Below are 22,938 nucleotides of genomic sequence, written 5' to 3'. Positions count from 1 at the left end.
CCAAAAACCATTGGACATTGCAGCACAACAAATAATTCAAAGTCCCTTCAGCAAATGGGATGAGAACTGGTAAAGAACAATAGTACTTCACATTGTCCATATGCAAAAAACTTGGCTCACAGCAGGATAGATGAGAAGAGACAATAAAATCAAAAATCAATTGTCCATTATATACTATGATATGTAATACAGATATTAGCAGAGCACATCCATAGGAAATTTACAGGACAATAAAACAACAAAAACATCTGTGGTTTGATTATCTTTGTCGGAAGCAGTTAATCGAGTTCCTGGTTATGTCCTTTATCGAGTCAAAACCAAGATAGTTTCACTGCCCAACTTATAGACATATGCTTCCTTGGGTTATTATTATAAAATATAAATGGAATGCAACCAATGGTAACATCTTAGGTTAATGTTATGAATGACTTTTGAATTATAGTAAAATATTCAATGTGTCACTCAAACTTCAAAAATCTTTAATACAGTACCTGATCTATGAATCTGTTAATCAATGTGATACTTGAAAGGCTGATTATTCGTCAAGTGTCATCATTCATAGTTCAGATATCACTTTAAAAATTTTTAAAATTCAAGTATCACATTGAATATTTCATTATTGTTCAAGGGCCATTCGTAATATTAACCCTAAAATCTTATGCTACACTTATCCATCATATGATGTTGTCAAGAGGAAGGCTTTTTACTCTTTTTCTTGGCAGTTTTGGCAATAGCATCAGAAATCTCCTTCTTCCGTTTGTTGTTGTGATTGTTATTATTGTTGCCACCCGTGCTTGCTGCACTCTTGTGCTGACCTTCCAATGCATCCTTGACAAAAAATTTCAACCTCCATAGGGTAGATTCACTCTGCATAAGGAATAAAGTAAACTCAAACAATTCAGTACAGAGGCTTGATTGAGCAGAATGAATAAGGGTTCCGAATAATGGATAGAGATAATTACAAAAATAAAGCAATTATTGATTTTATCTTATTATAACCTGAGCATCAATGTCAATCTCCACCTCCTCGGCCATTGCTTGAAACCCCGGATTATTTTGAGCAATAATCTCCAATGCCTTGTTAAGATCCTCTGTAGACAATCTGGCTATGGCTGTCCCAAGATTTCTTTTTTCTTCAGTTGTCATTTTCCTGAAAGAGCATTTTTCCAATTTATTATATCAATTGATCTTGTTTGATCAGTCATGCTTACCTTACCTAGATTGCACCCCTAACTGCCCCAATGAAATTAGTTGAGGTTGGATTTGTCATGAATATAGTCTCCTTTTTCTTTTTCTTTAGCCTATTGTGTCTATTTTTAGGTCATTTGACATGTACAAGTGTTGTAACTACTCTTAACTAGAATATAGATTGGCAATCTAAAACACAACACAAGCATGATATGAAAAAAACCGAAAGTGCCATGGTTTAAAATTTTAACTAAAACCATATACAGATTCAGCAAAAATCAGAAAATGTATTCCGTGTTTTTTGTGTCAACACAAATTTTGTGCAAGACATTATACAAACACATGAATTGTCAATGTTTTACATGATACAAATACACAAATTGTCCAGTCTACTAGCATAGTCCATGAATATTTAATGTCTTAGTGCAAACTTTGAACTCAGAAAACTCCAATTTTGTTTCGCTAAATTTTATGTTAATAATAATAAAAAAAAAGTTAAATAAGTTGAAGTATATAAATTTTTGTGACTTTTTTCTAAAAACAAAGATAAATACTCATCACACAAAACGGATAGCAAATCCAACTTCTAAGGTAAAAGTATTCACTCCGCCATACACTAAGTTGTAAAACTAACCTGCACTTTTGAACAACTGTTTCTCGGAGCTGTGCCAGATGTGTATCAACCTCATAAAGCTGAAAAGAGTTCAATATTGTAATTTGTAAAGATACTGCTGATTGAAATACTGTATGACACTGGCAAACCAATTCCAACAGTGTCGAAGATATTGACAAAATATGTTAACATAGATATTTCCATTTTAAAATATCTTTGCATGGCAGGTTGCAAAATTTTAAGATACCTCATTAGACAACTCCCGCAGCATTTTGGCATGAGCAGCCTCTCGCACAAGCTGCATATCTAACTGCGCTTCTGCCTCCTCCTCTTCTCGTTTTTTCTCCTATGAGTACAACATTATAATTTTTTTATTTTAAAGAAAAGGAAAAATGGAAATTTTTTAATTTTTTCTTTAGCAAAAAAATTGCCACTGAACCCAGTGAAGTTATGCAATACAAGCCATGTAATTCAAGTCAGAGATAGTCATATTGGGATAGCCTGGAAGAGCGTTTTTTTTTTTTTTTTTGTACTGAATACTACTTCTTAGGGTGACTACATGAACCAAAAAGAGCTTTTTTACCTCTTCAGTAACTTTAGGAAGAAGACTCTGCCACTTCTCCTCAAATTTTTCCAGCAAAGTTTTGGCCATTAAATAAACATCGCTTCCTTCGTCATTGTATTTCATTGCATTATTGAAAACCAATCTAACATCAGCACATATTTCTCTAACATTCTTATACCCAGTACCATCCTTAGCCTCCATTTGGTTTTTTATTGTACTGAAGTCCATTGGCTTTTCAATTACCTAGCACAAAACATAAAACAAATTAATCAATAAAGTGGATAGAAAACCATTTCCAAAACAATCTAGAAAGATTCAGAAAAACATCTGTAATACTTGCAGCAATGTTTAAAGTTAGATACCACAGCTTGTCATGCCTAAAAATAGGACACTAAAGCCTACAAGTGATTATGCTATCTAATACACTTAGGAAAGCATCCCAATATACCTTCAGCCAAATATAATAACGTGCATTATGCATCTTTATCACCTAAGTTGAGCTAAAGTCCATAAGTAAATAATATTCTTATTTTCCGTGATTTTTTGTGCCTTAGAACTTGTCTTATTAATGATACAAAGGGCCTTTCAACTAGATTAACGAAGATGATATGGTCATGAACATAATGGTGCAAGTACTGCATGTCTTTAAAAAAGGATCGAGCTATTACAGTGTTATCACAAAAAGTTGACAAATACCATTCACATTCCTAGATTATGCCCACCAAACTCGTAAACTCAAACAGGATAAATAACAAGTAAATGGACAGTTTATAATTTTATGTGCCGGAAAACTGAAAGGAAACAAAAAGAAAAATGCATTAACACAATAGACATTACCTCATAGTAGTCATGTAAACCAAGACCTTTGACATCTACAGGTTGCATAAATGGCCATGCCCACTTATGCTGTGTGATCTGGAAGAAGGAAAACACACATCACCAAAATTTAGTTGCAGCTTATCACTTATCAGCAGGAATCCCTAAATATTGCTGTTTTTATCCTCTAAGCGCAAAAATTATGAGATCCTATCACATAACAAATAACAGAGTAAACAAGCACATCTTCATATTTAAGGTTTAGCTCCTTTTAGAACCTTTGGGGGGGAGGATGTGTGGAGAGCAATTCTTACGCAACTATTAGAAGCAAGAACAGTAGTCTTGTATCACAAAATAAATAAAACTCTCTCTGCTGCATGATATAACTAGAACAACAGCAACAATAAGTATATCAACAAATTAATAATTATGAGAATTAGGCAAAAGATCACATTTGATTATATCATATCACCCAAATATGAGTTGCTTACTCACTCAGTTTACTTGAACTAGATATGAAAGGTAAGAACAAGCTGTTAAAGAATCTTAAACCAAAACTTTAAATTAACCATAAATGCTTGAATTACTTCAAATGACCACTATAATTTCTACTGCGTTCTATACCATCATTCTATTTAGTTGTAGACATCAAAGACTTAAAGCAGTCCAGCAACCAAAGAAGTACATGCTAGGCAGAAGACTTAAAACCAATAGCATTCTGGTGGAGATGACATTTACAGAGTAAGGTACCTAAAATCAAATGTGCATTTGCAAAGGATAAGTGACTACCTGACGCAATATTGTGCCAAACTGGCGCATAAGCTCTTGCATTCGCTTTGCAGCAGCTGCTTCCCGTCGTGAAGCATCTTGCTGCTGCTTTTTAATGCTTGGAACATGTTTTTCCTTATCTCGTTTCTTCCCGATTGTGCTACCTTTAGAACTGCTCTGTTGCTTTTTACTTGCATTCAAGTAGAATTGTTCCACTTCATTCACTTTTTGCTCAAGCTACAAGAAAAGAACATTTGAAAAAAAGTTCACTTTACATTCAAAAACCTGGAAACTGAAATCCTGAATCCAATGCATACAGGAGCACCATGCTTTTTTTTTTTTTAAACTAAACACAATGATCAGCACTGTAGTAATGACCTCTTTGGAGAAATAGGCAATAGATGCTAATATGGGACTATATCATATGCTATAAAAGATTATATCCCTTGCCTGTACATTGTATACTTTCTATTTTGAAGGTTACACTCCTAGATAACAGGTTAAATTGATACCAACAAATACAATTATCCAGTCTTTTTAACTTTGTCTGTTTTAATGGAAGAATATTAAATCAACTCAAGGCAAAAGACTATAAGTTTCTAATTTATCAGTTCTCTCACCTCATCAACCTTATGAAAGATTTCATCAACACGACTTCTAAACTGCTCCACTTCCACACTATTATCTTTGGAAACTCCCATTTCAGCATTTCCAAAATCAGGAACTGATGCCGTTACTGGTTCCATCTGATCTTGAAGTGAAGGTGGACAAGAATAACAATTAATGTCATATAACAGTTAAGATCACAAACATACCAGTAAGAACATAAGCATTCATGAAGGCAGTACGAGAGAATATATATATACATATATATATATATAAACAGCAATGCCAAAAGAAAGAAGGAAAATTTGACTAAAAAAATACAAGAAATGAGTCAATGAAACATGTCATTATAGTTTTCAAGGACTAAAATTTCAAACTTCTCAAAATTCCCAAAATTTGTGATTAAAATTTAAAAATTCCAAGTCCCCATCATTCCCAAAATGAACAAAAACAAGAACCCAAACTTCAACTAAGCCTAATGCATCTATTCAACTCAATCAGCCAAGTTCATCACCAAAAACGATTAATTGTTTTCCCACTGAATATAATAAAGGACTAAACAAGTAAAGAAACATGGCAAAAAGAACAACAAAGAACAACAAAGAACCCCCAAAAATGGGCAATTTGGCTTTGTTTTTTAGAGGGATTCAATAAAAACCTTAAAAACAAAGGACTTAAGCAAACCCCATTTGATTAAATCGACCAAAAACGATAATCACACTTCCAAAAAACAAAATTTAGAAGACATGAACAAAGAACACGTAGAAACACATTAAATACGTATACACGTATTCGTATACATAAAAATACATAGAAGTTCAGAGAGAGGGAAGTTACCAGAGAAGAGAAGAGACGAGAGAGAGAGAGACAGTGGGGTTGTTCAAGTGAGAGAATGAAAAACCGCTTCAAAAAATAAGAAAAGGAAAACTGATGAGGAGTTTCTAAAGAGTCGGCCGTCACGTTTCACTGCTCCAGTGTTTACTTGGCTCTTCTGTTTCTTTGTCCGCACGGTAAGGAACGATGTCGTTTTAGTTTATATTAATTTCATTATTTTTTTTTGCGTTATTTTGTATTTTTGTGTAATATGTCATTGTCATTAATATTTTACTGCTTTTCATATTATCTTGAAAAATGATTTGTAAGAATGTATCAATTTTAAATAGGATCAAATTTAAAATTATACATAATTTTAATAAAAAGTATATTATATATTTAATGTATTAGTATAAATTTAATACAATAATATATATAATTTACACAAAATGTATCTAAAAATAAATTGAACAATTTAAAAGACACAATAAAATATAAAAATAAGATATAAAATTATATGATTTAAAATTTTAATAATAATTATATATAAATTTAATATAATTAAAAAAATATATTTCATATTTTTATATCAATATAAATTATAATATATAATTTTTATATAAAATATCATATAAATATATAAATTTTAATCTTTTATACAAATATACGAATTATATGTATACCTAAAAATATAAACTTAAAAAAAAAAAAGGGGGCACTCCGAGAATTGAACTCGGGACCTCTCGCACCCTAAGCGAGAATCATACCACTAGACCAAGTGCCCTTGTTGTAATGGATGTGCGAGAATAAAATGAATGACTGAGATAAAACTGAAAAAATATCTAGGAACCTCGGGAATGAAGAAAGCTGCGTTTCAGTCTCCTCAAAGCTGATAGAAATGGCGAGAGCTGCTCTCTTCCACCTGCTTAGGTCCCAATCGAAGCAACTCATTTCAAGGAACATCCATTCAGGTTCGCTTTTTCTTTATCTTCTAAACACCCTTTTTTTTATTCACTTCTTTAGATACACAATTTACAAGTTCTGATAGCTAGTCTAAAAGACTGAAACCATGTTATTAATCCTCTGTATGATTTGTTCTTTAGTTGGGAATTTGGGCTTATTTATAGCAATTAAGATTGACAAAAAACCCATACTTAGAAGGAAAAAAGATTGGATTTTTATGTTGTTGGGGTGTGCCATTTTTTTTTAAAAGAAGCAATCTTTTTTATGGGTTTTTGACAAATTTGCTGTTAATGATTCACAAAATATTAATGGGTTTTTAGTTGTTAGAAGTGATTGAAGTTTTGAATTTCTTTTCAATGTCTATAAGATATCCAAGATAGTACACAGCAAACAAAAAGCATATAGTGTAGCTGTTGTTTCATAGCTGTGGTATGTGAAACCAAAACACTTATTTGCTAGTGCTTTAAAGTTTCATGGCTCAGGGTGAGGTGGGGGAAAGGGGGGATTGCTCGTTGCTCTGGGTTATTGTATGATCCAAGTGCTGGAAAAACAAATAAGGTTTCACATTTATTGAAGTCCTACATGAGAATTTTCTTCTTTTATAACTGGCTGGTTGCATATTTTGGCTAGTGATTGGTTTCACATGGAGTGTAGCTGTTGTTGAATAGATGTGGTATGTGAAACCAAAACACTTATTTGCAAGTGCTTTATGGTTTCATGGCTCAGGATGGGATGGGCGAAGGGGGTATTGCTTTGGGTTATTGTATGACAGAGTGCTCAAAAAACAAAGGTTTCACTTTTGTTGAAGTCCTACATGAGAATTCTCTTTCTTTTATAACTGGCTTCTTGCATATTTTGGCTAGTGATTGGTTTCATATCAAGTGTAGCTGTTGTTTCATAGCTGTGGTATGTGAAACCACAAAACTTATTTTCAATTACTTCAAAGTTTCATGGCTCAGGGTGGGGTGGGGGAAAGGGGGGATTGCTAATTGCTTTGGGTTATTGTATGATCCGAGTGCTTGAAAAACAAAGAAGGTTTCACATTTGTTGAAGTCCTACATGAGGATTATCTTTCTTTTATAACTGGCTGTTTGCATATTTTGCTAGTGATTGGTTTCTATTTGCCCCTACTTGTGCTTTATTTATAGATTCATACATTACATATATACAGACTATTTTCTTTCCAATTGCTTTGTCATTACCGTATTCAGAATTTGTTTCTGTGAATCATTTGCCACTGATCGAAAGCTTAGTCCCTATAAGATTTGCGCAAATTACTTTAGTATCACATTTCTTATCACATAAAATACCATATCAGTTATCTCCATACTGGTATTGGATCTAATCCCAGGCTTTAGTTTGGATGTAGAAAAAAGATTAACAATGTGATGTTTCTCCAATTCCTTTTTTTCCTTTGTTCATTATTCAACAATTGGCTGTAATGAAGCAAGTTTCAAAACTTATAGGACTTAACTGCTTATAACTGCACTACTTGGGAAATCTAATATTAAGTTGTAAAATTGTAATGTGACTCGTACTTTTTATTCCAAGCAAAAGTTTAATCTGGATTGCACTTGAATGGGAAGGAAAATTTTCATGGTTTGCTGAAACTACCGTGACGTGATTTTGTAAAGTTTCATTAATGCTTCTTGTTTTTATTATACATTTTTGGATATCATGTCTGATGCAATTATATTATAAAAACCTACTATATTTTGTTCTTCTCTTGCTCATCTATATATGGATGTTGTAATAGCTGTGCGTCATCTTGCCACTGCTTTAGGTCATCCTTGTAGGGTTGCTGCATGGCTGTACGCCCAATGTGCCAAACCCATCAACACTGCAACAAGCATTGAAAAGATGGGCTTCTCAAGCAAAGACAACTGAGGATGACAACAAAATCAGCATTGGTCCTCATAAAGGCAGAGAAGATGATGAAGATGAGAAGGACAGGTATTGTTTACTATGGTCCAATTTCATCTACCATCAAGAACGTAAAGATGCTTTCTCTTTCAACGTGCTGCCTCTCGGTATCATTAGGCCCTGTCTTAACATTCATGACATCCCCTGATATGAATGTGATTCTGAAAGGTGCAGTGGCATCCTTCTGTGATATTCTTCAGTACTGCAACAACTGCTGCACCTCACTGGTTTGTGAGTCCTTGCATCCACAAGATCAGGGGGTAGCCTGGTTCAAACACCTTTGAGGTGGAGATGATGTCATGGTTGGCAACATATGTTCCCCGAACCATCAAGTTCGCTGACATCCATCCACCAGAGACCAACAGGCCCTTCGTGACATTTAAGGCCAATGGGAACTTCTACTACGTAGATGCAGAGCACTGCCATAACAAGGCTTTATTGGCGAGACTCACACCCCAGAAAGCAACTCATGGGTCAGCCCTTAAGAACTTATGATTGGAAGGTTGGTTGCTTAGGCAAATTTCACCATTGAGACGAATGATCTATAGTTTTGCATTACGATGAGCCCCAGACAGGGTCAACCCTTTTTTTGGATAAGCTTGTTGCTAACAGAAACACAAATTTTTCATGGTTTAACTAGAATTTCAGTTTATTGCAGCTTGCTAGTTTTTGATACACTGGCTTTCCTGAGAGTAATAAAAATTTTATTTGCTTGAAACTTGTAATGCATCGATGACCTCTAAACGTGTTCGATGACCGGAAGATAAATTTGCAGGATAATCTTTGTTGCAATTGTTCGGTTAGGGTTATGAGAGCATAAAACTAGCAATGGTAGAAAAGATTTCCATTCATTGGAAGTTCCGTCTCTGGTCATTATGAGTGACATTTTATGTTACTTATTACTACTTATTTTTAACGGCATATGCAAATTGCAGGCTAAGACCACTGTTCTTCTGCTTATAGCAACACTGGTATAGTTCCCTTCCCTCTCTCGGCAACTTTGTTTCAAACAAAGAGAATACAGCATGTAAACCTGTCATTCTTAAATACAATACAAAAATCCGACATATAAAAATTATACGAATTAAAAATATAAAAATAATATAATTTAAATTTTATTAAAATATATAAACAAATTTATCAAAATCCAAAAATATATATTTTATATTTTTATATAAATAAAAATTATGATATATAATTTTAATATAAAATAATATATAAATATATAAATTATTAATATTTTACATTATATAAATACCCAAATTGTCAAATTTTACCTAACAAACTTTCAATAAATTTCCAATTAACTTTGATTTTATTATCTATAATTCAAAATATACTTGATAATTTTAAACACCATAAAATAATATCATAAGAAAATGATGAAAAAAATTATACAAAAATACTATTTAAAATTTTAATAAAATATATATTTATATACATATATATATATATATCAGAATTAATTTTAATTTGAGAAAATGATAGAAGAGCGATTAGTACTAACACTCTACAGCATTCTAATATGGTAAAAAGATCATGGCAAACAGTATAACAGGAAAACAAATAAGTTGAAGAGGACATAAAAATGCTTATAAATATATTCAAGGAGAGGAGGCCATGAACAGACCTAAAACTCCTGAGCTGGTTACACTGATAAATTTAAACACAGAAAGACAACATTTAAAGTTTGTAACTCATAAGACACAGCAAACAAGACACCATGGACTCCGAAAATAAAACCTCACCACCGCCTGTCAAGAACCCAGTTCTGTGAACAATATCCTCGAGAAGACGGTGATGACTTGAAACTGTAACCATCAAGAAGTGTAACTACACGTCCAATGATGGACCTACCAACAAGAACCAAAGCTTTATTGTAGTAAACATAATAGACTTTTATTGAATCAACCAAAACCCGCACGGTTCACTTGCCACTCTTCTTGGCGGCAGACTTGGTCACCTTGGCTCCACTTGGGTCCTTCTTCTCCACACTTTTGATGACACCAACAGCTACAGTCTGTCTCATGTCTCTCACGGCAAAACGCCCAAGTGGGGGGTACGCAGAGAAGGTTTCCACAACCATTGGCTTGGTAGGAATCATCTTAACAAATCCAGCATCACCATTCTTCAAGAACTTGGGCTCCTTCTCAAGCTCTTTACCAGATCGCCTGTCAATCTTGGTCAATAGTTCGGCAAACTTGACAGCAATGTGAGAGGTGTGGCAATCAAGGACAGGAGCATAACCATTTCCAATCTGCCCTGGGTGGTTCATGATGATGACTTGGGAGGTGAAGTTGGCTGCCTCCTTGGCAGGATCATCCTTGGAATTTGAGGCAACAAATCCCCGCTTGAGATCCTTGACAGCAACATTCTTAACATTGAAGCCAACATTGTCACCAGGAAGAGCCTCCTGAAGAGCCTCATGGTGCATCTCAACAGACTTAACTTCAGTGGTCAATCCAGAGGGACCAAATGCAACAACCATACCCGGCTTGAGGACACCAGTTTCAACACGACCCACTGGGACAGTTCCAATACCTCCAATCTTGTAGACATCCTGAAGTGGCAGACGAAGAGGCTTGTCGGAGGGTCTCTTGGGTTCATTGATCTGGTCAAGTGCCTCGAGGAGGGTTGGACCCTTGTACCAGTCAAGGTTGGTGGATCTCTCAATCATGTTGTCACCCTCAAAACCAGAAATGGGCACAAAAGGAATCTTCTCAGGGTTGTAGCCGACCTTCTTTAAGTAGGAAGACACTTCCTTCACGATTTCATCATACCTAGCCTTTGAGTATTTGGGGGTTGTGGCATCCATCTGTTAAGGAAACATATAAATATATATCAAATTTAGCTACCGCACCATTGAATAATTTCTAGGCTAACCAATTAGAAATTACTGAACTAAAACCATGAATGAAACAACTTGCCTTGTTGCAGCAGCAAATCATTTGCTTGACACCAAGTGTGAAAGCAAGCAGAGCATGCTCACGGGTCTGGCCATCCTTGGAAATACCAGCCTCAAAACCTCCAGTGGTGGAGTCAATAATAAGGACAGCACAGTCTGCCTGAGAAGTACCAGTAATCATGTTCTTAATAAAGTCACGATGTCCTGGGGCATCAATGACAGTGCAGTAGTATTTGGTGGTCTCGAACTTCCACAAGGCAATATCAATGGTAATACCACGTTCACGTTCAGCCTTCAACTTGTCAAGCACCCAAGCATACTTGAACGACCTCTTGTTCATCTCAGCAGCTTCCTTCTCAAACCTCTCAATCACACGCTTGTCAATACCTCCAAGCTTGTAGATCAAGTGACCAGTGGTAGTTGACTTTCCAGAGTCAACATGGCCAATAACCACAATGTTAATGTGAACCTTCTCCTTACCCATTTTGCGGTACTAGCTAGCAGCTGCACCAACATATATTAAAAAAAGTTAAACCAGAATCTTATATATAAACAATGAACATGTTAGTTAAACCCATTGCAGATTTACCCCCACCCATCAACAATAAAAGATATATTAACAGTTCCCAATATTTACTTTAGTTTCATACTGGGTTACAATTGACCAAAAGACTGAAAATGCAACATCAGTACTATTATCATAGTTCCATATAAGAGCAAAATCATGCAATTTTTGCTCCAAATATATATTTCAGTTTTGAATACTTCAATTCATTTTTGCCATCCAAAGGCCCTTCCATGTTCATGCTTTAAAAGAAAAAAGAAGTAGCAAATGCAATAATCAAACAATATCCACAGTAAAAAGCTAGTACTAAAAGAAATAATAAAAAAGAAAGTAAAAAATCAAAGACCATGAACCGATACAAAAGCACATACCCACTTTTTATAAAGAATGAACAACAAAAAATACAATGATTTTATGTAATTGTAAAACAATTATAACAAAATCTACCATTCACTTTTGCCTAACTTTTCAAGGATGCAAAAAACCCCAATACAGAAACCTAAATGATCCACTAATTTCATACAATCAAATCAAACCTACCAAACATATTCACCGATTTTAGACTCTTACAATTTAAAACAAATAGAATGATTGAATCACAGACTGATTCCCAAAAATGACTTAATCACAACAAAATCCTAAAACAAATTTCACGCAATATCTTATAAATGTAACACTAATAACATATATTAATAATTTAATATTAAAAAACAAATCTATAACAAAAATAAATCAATTTAACGATCTCAGAAAATAACAATTTCTCATAAACCAGATCTTCGAATTATTATCATTAAAATAAATCTAATAACAAAATAACAATACAACAGAATCAAAACACAAACGAATCAAAGAAAAAACAAAAACAATATCATCGAAAAAATCAGAAAAAAAATCTAGGAAATTATAATAAATATTAAAATAAGATCTTAATACAGCAAACAAAGCCAGTGAAATCAAAATCAGGAAGAACAAAGAAATGAATTAATCGATTAAAAGGAACTGAATATGAATTTAAAAATTGGGGATCTGAAAATCTAACCTTTGTTTTGGAAGAGAGCGATTTGACGCTAAAACCCTACCGGCTTCGCAGACGAGAGAGAGCAGTAGAGCGAGTGATAGGGTTTGCAATGAGCCTCCCGTTCACTTTTATAGTCAGGTTTTGCCCCTAAAATGCCCTTCTTTTTATTTGTTTTGATAGAACTAAAAACGATTCAAATCAATCGAATTTAGTTTGAGTTTTTCAGATAACATGTAATATTATAAATAAAAATAAAAAAAAGTATAATTAATTTAAAATTATAATATTGGATTTGATTTGAATTAATTTTTTTTATTTGATTCAAATTAAATTTAAATATTAAATATATATATTAAATTTGGATCGAAATTTAATTAAGAAGTGAAAAATTAAAAAAATTTAACCAAATCAAATTATATATTTTTAGTTTTTATATATTTTTTAATTTTTATAAAATAAAAATAAAATTTTATATCAAAATTTACTTAAATATATTAAAATTTTATATTAAAATAATATATGAAAATAAAAAAATAAATTTTAAAAATCAATAAACCAATTAAACTGATAAAATTTGGTTAAGATGATATGAAAATACGATTTAAATTCAATCAAATTTTAAAATTTTTTAATATTATATAATATTTAAAAAAAATTAAACCAAATCTAATTTAATTCAAATTGTTATCACCTCTAATTATAAATTTTTAAATTTTGATTTAAATTCAAACTTATTTTTTCTTAAAATTAATTTGATATGAATCAAATTTTACAAATTCGATTTAATTCAATTAATTGATTTTTAAATTTTTGTTGTTTTTATATATTATTTTAATAAAAATTTTTAATATATTCAAATAAATTTATATATAAAATAATTATTTTATTTTATAAAAATTTAATAAAAATATATAATTCAATTTTTTTTTTCATATTTGATTAGGTTGAAATTTAATATATGTATTTAATATATCTTTTTTGTCTGAACCAAATTAACACTTAAATGTCAAATCAATTTTTTATTATTTTGAATTTTTTTCTTACCTCTGTCGTGGGGTGGCTTTATTTGCACCTGCATGGAGTATGGCGTGGTAGGGACGGATGGTTTTTATTGGGAAGAAGATATTACGCGCTTAACTTGAGAATGGAATTGGTTTTCGGAAGTGGTCGGAGTTCGATTCGATGATCCGACAATGTCGTGGAAAATGGAAATTGAGAAGTGCTTTTGACAAGGCACCTTTTAAGCAATGCGTGGGGAGAAAGAAAAGCGAGGCCCGAAGATGAGGTGCAAACTACGTCGTTTTTATTTCTTTAAGGAAAATAATTTTTCTTGCTCATCGTGGGCGGTGGGCTATGCTTATGACCCACCACAAATACTTAACGAAAATGCATCAAAAAAGTTTCTCGTGACAAATGTCTCAAACTTTGTTTCAAACAAAGAGAATACAGCATGTAAACCTGTCATTCTTAAATACAATACAAATATCCGACATATAAAAATTATACGAATTAAAAATATAAAAATAACATAATTTAAAATTTTATTAAAATATATAAATAAATTTATCAAAATCCAAAATTATATATTTTATATTTTTATATAAATAAAAATTATGATATATAATTTTAATATAAAATACGATATAAATATATAAATTATTAATATTTTACATTATATAAATACTTGAATTGTCAAATTTTACCTAACAAACTTTCAATAAACTTCCAATTAACTTTGATTTAATGATCTATAATTCAAAATATACTTGATAATTTTAAACACCATAAAATAATATCATAAGAAAATGATGAAAAAAATTATACAAAAATACTATTTAAAATTTTAATAAAATATATATTTATATACATATATATATCAGAATTAATTTTAATTTGAGAAAATGATAGAAGAGCGATTAGTACTAACACTCTACAGCATTCTAATATGGTAAAAAGATCATGGCAAACAGTATAACAGGAAAACAAATAAGTTGAAGAGGATATAAAAATGCTTATAAATATATTCAAGGAGAGGAGGCCATGAACAGACCTAAAACTCCTGAGCTGGTTACACTGATAAATTTAAACACAGAAAGACAACATTTAAAGTTTGTAACTCATAAGACACAGCAAACAAGACACCATGGACTCTGAAAATAAAACCTCACCACCGCCTGTCAAGAACCCAGTTCTGTGAAGTGATGACTTGAAACTGTAACCATCAAGAAGTGTAACTACACGTCCAATGATGGACCTACCAACGAGAACCAAAGCTTTATTGTAGTAACCACAATAGACTTTTATTGAATCAACCAAAACCCCCACGGTTCACTTGCCACTCTTCTTGGCGGCAGACTTGGTCACCTTGGCTCCACTTGGGTCCTTCTTCTCCACACTTTTGATGACACCAACAGCAACAGTCTGTCTCATGTCTCTCACGGCAAAACGCCCAAGTGGGGGGTACGCAGAGAAGGTTTCCACAACCATTGGCTTGGTAGGAATCATCTTAACAAATCCAGCATCACCATTCTTCAAGAACTTGGGCTCCTTCTCTAGCTCTTTACCAGATCGCCTGTCAATCTTGGTCAATAGTTCGGCAAACTTGACAGCAATGTGAGAGGTGTGGCAATCAAGGACAGGAGCATAACCATTTCCAATCTGCCCTGGGTGGTTCATGATGATGACTTGGGAGGTGAAGTTGGCTGCCTCCTTGGCAGGATCATCCTTGGAATTTGAGGCAACAAATCCCCGCTTGAGATCCTTGACAGCAACATTCTTAACATTGGAGCCAACATTGTCACCAGGAAGAGCCTCCTGAAGAGCCTCATGGTGCATCTCAACAGACTTAACTTCAGTGGTCAATCCAGAGGGACCAAATGTAACAACCGTACCCGGCTTGAGGACACCAGTTTCAACACGACCCACTGCGACAGTTCCAATACCTCCAATCTTGTAGACATCCTGAAGTGGCAGACGAAGGGGCTTGTCGGAGGGTCTCTTGGGCTCATTGATCTGGTCAAGTGCCTCGAGGAGGGTTGGACCCTTGTACCAGTCAAGGTTGGTGGATCTCTCAATCATGTTGTCACCCTCAAAACCAGAAATGGGCACAAAAGGAATCTTCTCAGGGTTGTAGCCGACCTTCTTTAAGTAGGAAGACACTTCCTTCACGATTTCATCATACCTAGCCTTTGAGTATTTGGGGGTTGTGGCATCCATCTGTTAAGGAAACATATAAATATATATCAAATTTAGCTACGGCACCATTGAATAATTACTAGGCTAACCAATTAGAAATTACTGAACTAAAACCATGAATAAAACAACTTGCCTTGTTGCAGCAGCAAATCATTTGCTTGACACCAAATGTGAAAGCAAGCAGAGCATGCTCACGGGTCAGCCCATCCTTGGAAATACCAGCCTCAAAACGTCCAGTGGTGGAGTCAATAATAAGGACAGCACAGTCAGTGTCACGGACTAAGCTTTCTCTCAACAAGCACTAGCCCGTGTGGCACTTGAATGGACGCTTCCACCCAAGTCAGCCTTCAATAGATCGAGATCTGAACAAATAATCATAAACCATGGTTAGTCTCAAGCATTCACAATAAGGCACAATATAGCGAGGTCAATCTCAAGCATACACACAACAAGGCACATTCACATCGAGAAAGAAAGAAACACATCGAGGCAACAATCGGGCATTCAATCGGGATAAATTATATTATAAACGGGAATCATACATCGGGACCTCCCACCATCACCATGGCCAGGGGGGCAGCCTTTGGTGGGTGGCCTAAGCTCGCATAGCACCCGGTGAGACAGCCCAACACTACGCTGCCGGCTCACCCCCCTAAAGAGCCTTAGAACTTTTAGAGCTACGCTACCAGTAACCGTTACAATGTTTGAAATGGGAAAACTTTTCTTAGTACAAGGGATCTACCCAACCATGGCCCTATACATGGGTGGCTCATGGCAACCTAAGTCCCGATCATGGCCCTATACAAGGGTGGCTCATGACATCCTCCCCCACCTATTCTATCGACGTCCTCGTCGACTTGCTAGCTTGAAACTCTTCGATCTTCCTTTGAAATCTCTGGAGGTCGTGTTCTCTCTCCCAGCTGGTTTCTTCTAGTCCTAAGCCCTCCCACTTCACTAAGTATTCCCGAACTAGTCTTCAAGATATCTTGGTTTCCCTGTCGGCTAAGATCTCTTCGACTCGACGCTCTGAGGGTGGCTTCATGGTGATGGCGGCTCTGGTTGGCTCCCTTCGACTAATATCTGTAGGATCTGTATGGAAAGGCTTCAGGTTGCTTACATGAAATACTGGGTGCACCTTCATCCACTTCGGTGGGTCGATTTTGTAAGAAGCGTTCCTCACCTTGGAAATGACCCTTAAGGGACCTTCATATTTACGCACCAGTCTGCGATCTCTCTTTCTTAAGAACCTGGTTTGTTCTGGAACTAGTCGAACCAAAACCAAGTCACCAACTTGGAATTGCTGAGCTCTGCGATTCTTGTCTGCCCATTTATTCATCCGCTTTGATGCCTTCTCCAGGTAAGCTTGTGCAATCTCTGTGTTTTGTTCCCACTCCTTGCTGAAGTTAAAAGCTCTCGGATTCTTTCCTCCATATTGTTCCAAGGAAGTGTGGGGTAGCCTTGGTAGTTGTCCAGTGACCACCTCAAATGGGCTCTTGTTAGTGGAAGAGCTCTTGTTGGAATTGAAGCATAGTTGAGCAACGTCCAACAATGAAGGCCAGTCCTTTTGGTTGGCTTGGACAAAGTGTCTCAAATATTCCTCCAACAATCCATTGAAGCATTTCGTTTGGCCATCGGTCTGAGGATGGTAGCTCGAAGAGATGTTGAGTTGGGACCCCAAAATCTTGAAAAGTTCCCTCCAAAAGGACCCCGTGAATCTCGGATCTCTATCACTGACGATGTTTTGAGGGAGGCCTCAATATTTGACCACATGTTTGAATAATAGTTGAGTTGTGTCTTCTGCTGTACAATACTTGTGAGCGGGGATGAATGTGGCATACTTGAAGAACCGATCAATTACCAACAAGATAGTTCCAAGATCCCCAACCTTGGGTAGGCTCGAAATGAAATCGAGGGAGATGTTTTCCCATAGTTTGGTGGGTACCGGTAATAGTTCCAACATGCCCGTAGGTTTTCTCTTTTCGACTTTGTCCTGTTGGCAAATGAGGCAAGTCTTCGTGTAGTTCATCACATCTTGTCGCATGTGGGGTCAATAGTATCCTTGTTTCAGTAACGCTAAAGTGCGTTACCAGCCTGGGTGTCCCGTCCATGAGGTGTCATGGCATTCCCTCATCAGCATCTGTCTCAGCCCTCCTGCTCTGGACACAAACACTCGAGGCCCCTTGGTCCACAAGACACCATTTTCTTGTCAGAAGTATTTGGATTTCCCTTCTTCCACTAGCTTCAAGATGGCACAGGCTTGCGGGTCCTTTCCTAGATGATCTCCAATCAACTTATGAATGTCGGTAGTGGCTCTACTGGTTGCCATTGGGGCCATTCTTTTGAGGGCTGCCAACTCTGATCGCCTGCTCAATGCATTCGCCACTTCATTAATCTTTCCAGCGGTATGCTCAAGGTGAAAGTCGAACTCCGTTAAAAATTCCTGCCACCTAGCTTGTTTCGCTGTAAGCCTTGGTTGGGTGAGAAAGTGGCTAACGACTGCGTTGTCCGTCTTCACGACAAAGTGTGAACCCAACAAGTAATGTCACCAAGCCCTCAAGCAATGAACCACCGCCAGGAGCTCTTTTTCTTGGGTCGTATATTTCCTCTCCGCTTCGCTTAGCTTCCTACTCTCAAATGTTATCGGGTGATGTTATTGTAAAAGCACACCTCCAATAGCAAAATCCGATGCATCCGTCTGAACTTCAAAAGGCTTTTCAATATCAGGGAGAGCTAAGATGGGATCTTTCATAATAGCATCTTTCAATCTCTCAAAGGCCTCTTGGCACTCGTTGGTCCAACACCATTTGTGCTCCTTCTTCAATAACTCCGTGAGGGCCGTGGTCTTGTAAGAGTACCCTTCCACAAACCTTCTATAATAGTTGGCTAGTCCCAAAAATGAGCGGAGTTCACTAACATTCTTTGGTGTAGTCCACTATTTAATGGCCCTAACATTTTCCATGTCCATTCGAATGTGGCCACGTTCGACAATGTGATCGAGGAAGTGGATTTGGGTCTGAGCAAACACGCATTTCTCCCTTTTTACATATAACTGATGGTCCCGTAGCTTTTCAAAAACCCGGCGTAGGTGTTCTTGATGTTCTTCCAAGGTGGAGCTGTACACCACTATATCGTCTAAATAAATGACTACAAATTTGTCAAGGTAGTCATGAAACACCTGATTCATCAACGTACAAAATGTGGCAGGAGCATTGGTTAGTCCAAATGGCATAACAAGAAATTCAAATGCGTCATACCGTGTTACACAAGTGGTCTTTGGCTCATCTCCCTCAACGATTCTGACCTGATGGTATCCAGATCTCAGGTCCAGTTTGGAGAAGTACTTAGCCCGGCTCAATTGATCAAATAAGTCGACTATAAGCGGGATAGGATATTTGTTTCTTACGGTGACTTTGTTCAGGGCCTTGTAGTCAACACATAAGCGCAAACTCCCATCATGTTTCTTCTGGAATAGCACTGGCGTTCCGAAAGGAGCCTTTGATGATCGGATGAACCCGACTTGTAGAAGCTCATCTAACTGTTTTCTCAACTCGACCAACTCTGGCGGGGCCATGCGATAGGGAGCTTTAGCAGGGGGTTTTACTCCTGGGAGGAGCTCAATTTCGTGGTCCACTGCTCGTCGAGGGGGTAGAACCTTAGGCAGCATCTCTGGCATCACCTTTCTGAATTCTTCTAACACTTTATTTATGCCATCGGGTATTGGTTCTACTTCCGACCCTTTTTTGTAGATTGGCATGGCCACAAACGAGGGTTCCCCTCTCTTTACCCCTTTCTTGAATTGCAAAGCCGAAATCATTTTCTTCCCACTCTTTGGCAAGATATTGGCTGGCACCACACATGGGTGCTCTCCTAAGAACAACAAGCAGCTAGCCGCGGGGATAGGGATCGCTTGAGCCAACGTCATGAAGTCCAATCCGAGAACGACATCAAAGTCATCCATAGGGGAGACTGTGAAGTCTACTTTCCCTTCCCATGGCCCCAATCGGGTTGTCACACTTTTTGAGCTTCCACTGATTGCAAAGGCTGACGAATTGACCGCCTTCATTCGCCCACAGTCTTTACTAATCTGAAGACCACACATTTTTGCTTCTTCTGGTGTGATGAAAGTGTCGGTTGCACCCGTATCCACCATGGCCTTGGTGGCTTTCCCATTGATCGTCAAGTTCACGTACATCAAGCCTCTACTTTGCTCTTTCTTTATAGTGTTCAATTGGGTGCGAAGGGCACTGAGGAACCTTATTGAGCCCATCCTGGCTGGCTCCTCTTCAGCTTCTTCAACGCTCTCTGGCACTTTCGTGGACTCTTGAGATGAGGTTCTTAAGGCATTCAGGGCTCTTCGGTGCGGGCATTCAGCCACTCGATGCGGTCCTTTACAAAGAAAGCAAGCTAGCGGTTGTCTGGGTCTGAAAATCTCCGTGTTGTTTATCTTGGGCTGGGTGTTATCTCGCCCAAAGGACCTCCTGTCTGATCCCCCACTGAAAGGTCGGTCCAACCTAGTGATCTTTCCCCCACTCCCAAGGTTAAAGCTACTGCCCGTTGATGGAGGATTTTTCCGTTTTAAGGAGCCATCATTGTAATCATGAAGGCGTTCCGCTGCAGCCATGGCCGTGGCCACATCTTGCACTTTCTGCCTTTATAGCTCTGTCCTCGCCCACGGCTTGAGGCCCTCAAGAAAATAGAACATCTTGTCATTTTCGGACATGTCTCGAATATCTAGCATCAAGGTAGAAAAGTTTCTTACGAACTCTCGCACCGTTCCGGTTTGCACCAACTCTCGAAGTCTCTTTCGAGCCATATACTCCACATTTTCTGAAAAAAATTGGTTTTTCAGCTCTCGCTTCAGATCCGTCCAAGTCTTAATCAGGCACTCGTCATCGACAAACTTGGAGCGCCACCACAATTTGGCATCTCCTGCGAGGTACATCGATGCCATTGTCACCTTGTCTTCCTCTAAACTGGTGTGTACAGCTCGAAAGTATTGTTCCATGTCGAACAAGAAATTCTCAAGTTCCTTAGCATCCCTAGCCCCCTCATAGCATCGAGGCTCCGGCACCTTGGGCCTTTGTCCTCTGTCCATCGAGCTCGAATCCGATCTGGCCACTGCCAATTGTAGGATGCTCACCTGGGCCCTGAGCTCCTCAAACTCCTTTTGGAGAATGATCAAGGCATCTCTAGCCTCTTCACTCACATTGTGGAGAGTATCGGACAACTCTCGCTGGGTTGTCTCGATCTCCCTCACTCGGTCTTTTGTCACCATATGAGTTTTCATAGCGGCCACCGCGGCCTCTAGTTCCTCAATTCTCTACTGATGATCCGGTCCACCACTTGTGGCCATCTCATCCATTTCTCTAGCACTTCTCAACCGTGCTCTGATACCACATGTCACTGACTAAGCTTTCTCTCAACAAGCACTAGCCCGTGTGACACTTGAATGGACGCTTCCACCCAAGTCAGCCTTCAATAGATCGAGATCTGAACAAATAATCATAAACCATGGTTAGTCTCAAGCATTCACAATAAGGCACAATATAGCGAGGTCAATCTCAAGCATACACACAACAAGGTACATTCACATCGAGAAAGAAAGAAACACATCGAGGTAACAATCGGGCATTCAATCGAGATAAATTATATTATAAACAAAAATCATACATCGGGACCTCCCACCATCACCAGGGTCAGGGGGCAGCCCTTGGTGGGTGGCCTAAGCTCGCATAGCACCCGGTGAGACAGCCCAACACTACGCTGCCGGCTCACCCCCCTAAAGAGCCTTAGAACTTTTAAAGCTACGCTACCAGTAACCGTTACAATGTTTAAAATTGGGACACTTTTCCTAGTATAAGGGATCTGTCCGACCATGACCCTATATATGGATGGCTCATGACAACCTAAGTCCCGATCATGACCCTATACAAGGGTGGCTCATGACAATCGGCCTGAGAAGTACCAGTAATCATGTTCTTAATAAAGTCACGATTTCCTGGGGCATCAATGAGAGTGCAGTAGTATTTGGTGGTCTCGAACTTCCACGAGGCAATATCAATGGTAATACCACGTTCACGTTCAGCCTTCAACTTGTCAAGCACCCAAGCATACTTGAACGACCTCTTGTGCATCTCAGCAGCTTCCTTCTCAAACCTCTCAATCACACGCTTGTCAATACCTCCAAGCTTGTAGATCAAGTGACCAGTGGTAGTTGACTTTCCAGAGTCAACATGGCCAATAACCACAATGTTAATGTGAACCTTCTCCTTACCCATTTTGCGGTACTAGCTAGCAGCTGCACCAACATATATTAAAAAAAGTTAAACCAGAATCTTATATATAAACAATGAACATGTTAGTTAAACCCATTGCAGATTTACCCCCACCCATCAACAATAAAAGATATATTAACAGTTCCCAATATTTACTTTAGTTTCATACTGGGTTACAATTGACCAAAAGACTGAAAATGCAACATCAGTACTATTATCATAGTTCCATATAAGAGCAAAATCATGCAATTTTTGCTCCAAATATATATTTCAGTTTTGAATACTTCAATTCATTTTTGCCATCCAAAGGCCCTTCCATGTTCATGCTTTAAAAGAAAAAAGAAGTAGCAAATGCAATAATCAAACAATATCCACAGTAAAAAGCTAGTACTAAAAGAAATAATAAAAAAGAAAGTAAAAAATCAAAGACCATGAACCGATACAAAAGCACATACCCACTTTTTATAAAGAATGAACAACAAAAAATACAATGATTTTATGTAATTGTAAAACAATTATAACAAAATCTACCATTCACTTTTGCCTAACTTTTCAAGGATGCAAAAAACCCCAATACAGAAACCTAAATGATCCACTAATTTCATACAATCAAATCAAACCTACCAAACATATTCACCGATTTTAGACTCTTACAATTTAAAACAAATAGAATGATTGAATCACAGACTGATTCCCAAAAATGACTTAATCACAACAAAATA

General features: G+C 36.9%; 3 protein-coding genes, 1 non-coding gene and 1 pseudogene across 6 annotated transcripts; 1 reads left to right on the top strand and 4 right to left on the bottom strand.

The window, feature by feature from the left end:
* Positions 1 to 144: 144 nt before the first annotated feature.
* On the bottom strand, positions 145 to 5,510 carry GTE6 (general transcription factor group E6). Of its 2 annotated transcripts, none has more exons than XM_022889612.2 (9): positions 5,394 to 5,510; positions 4,571 to 4,696; positions 3,972 to 4,187; positions 3,204 to 3,281; positions 2,385 to 2,609; positions 2,049 to 2,147; positions 1,823 to 1,881; positions 1,000 to 1,150; positions 145 to 867 (listed from the first exon to the last, which is right to left on the bottom strand). In XM_022889612.2, the coding sequence occupies exons 2-9, from the start codon at positions 4,694 to 4,696 to the stop codon at positions 688 to 690; spliced, it is 1,134 nt and encodes a 377-aa protein (XP_022745347.2). In that variant the 5' UTR covers positions 5,394 to 5,510; the 3' UTR covers positions 145 to 687. The 2 variants fall into 2 exon arrangements, with proteins under 2 accessions (XP_022745347.2, XP_022745346.2); XM_022889611.2 differs by having other exon boundaries at positions 414 to 867; positions 4,571 to 4,701.
* A 571-nt stretch (positions 5,511 to 6,081) lies between these two features.
* TRNAP-AGG (transfer RNA proline (anticodon AGG)) lies at positions 6,082 to 6,153 on the bottom strand. Its single transcript has one exon. It is a non-coding gene; the product is annotated as a tRNA-Pro (tRNA).
* Positions 6,154 to 6,231: 78 nt separating this feature from the next.
* LOC111297640 (uncharacterized) lies at positions 6,232 to 8,980 on the top strand (annotated as a pseudogene). Its single transcript, XR_016325957.1, has 2 exons — positions 6,232 to 6,340; positions 8,116 to 8,980. The product of XR_016325957.1 is annotated as an uncharacterized LOC111297640 (transcript).
* Positions 8,981 to 9,826: 846 nt separating this feature from the next.
* Positions 9,827 to 12,845, bottom strand: LOC149515755 (elongation factor 1-alpha-like). Its single transcript, XM_089740718.1, has 3 exons — positions 12,768 to 12,845; positions 11,183 to 11,664; positions 9,827 to 11,070 (listed from the first exon to the last, which is right to left on the bottom strand). The coding sequence occupies exons 2-3, from the start codon at positions 11,642 to 11,644 to the stop codon at positions 10,183 to 10,185; spliced, it is 1,350 nt and encodes a 449-aa protein (XP_089596844.1). The 5' UTR covers positions 11,645 to 11,664; positions 12,768 to 12,845; the 3' UTR covers positions 9,827 to 10,182.
* Positions 12,846 to 14,737: 1,892 nt separating this feature from the next.
* Positions 14,738 to 22,806, bottom strand: LOC111297638 (elongation factor 1-alpha-like). The gene is made up of 3 exons (XM_089740716.1): positions 21,889 to 22,806; positions 16,075 to 16,220; positions 14,738 to 15,962 (listed from the first exon to the last, which is right to left on the bottom strand). The coding sequence occupies exons 1-3, from the start codon at positions 22,217 to 22,219 to the stop codon at positions 15,075 to 15,077; spliced, it is 1,365 nt and encodes a 454-aa protein (XP_089596842.1). The 5' UTR covers positions 22,220 to 22,806; the 3' UTR covers positions 14,738 to 15,074.
* Positions 22,807 to 22,938: the final 132 nt, after the last annotated feature.

The sequence above is a fragment of the Durio zibethinus genome, chromosome 12, assembly GCF_047325235.1.
Source record: "Durio zibethinus cultivar Kanyao isolate XHJ-2024 chromosome 12, ASM4732523v1, whole genome shotgun sequence".
Lineage (NCBI taxonomy): Eukaryota > Viridiplantae > Streptophyta > Magnoliopsida > Malvales > Malvaceae > Durio > Durio zibethinus.
The sequence above is the reverse complement of the archived record's forward strand: the minus strand, read 5'-3'. Positions and strand labels throughout refer to the sequence as shown.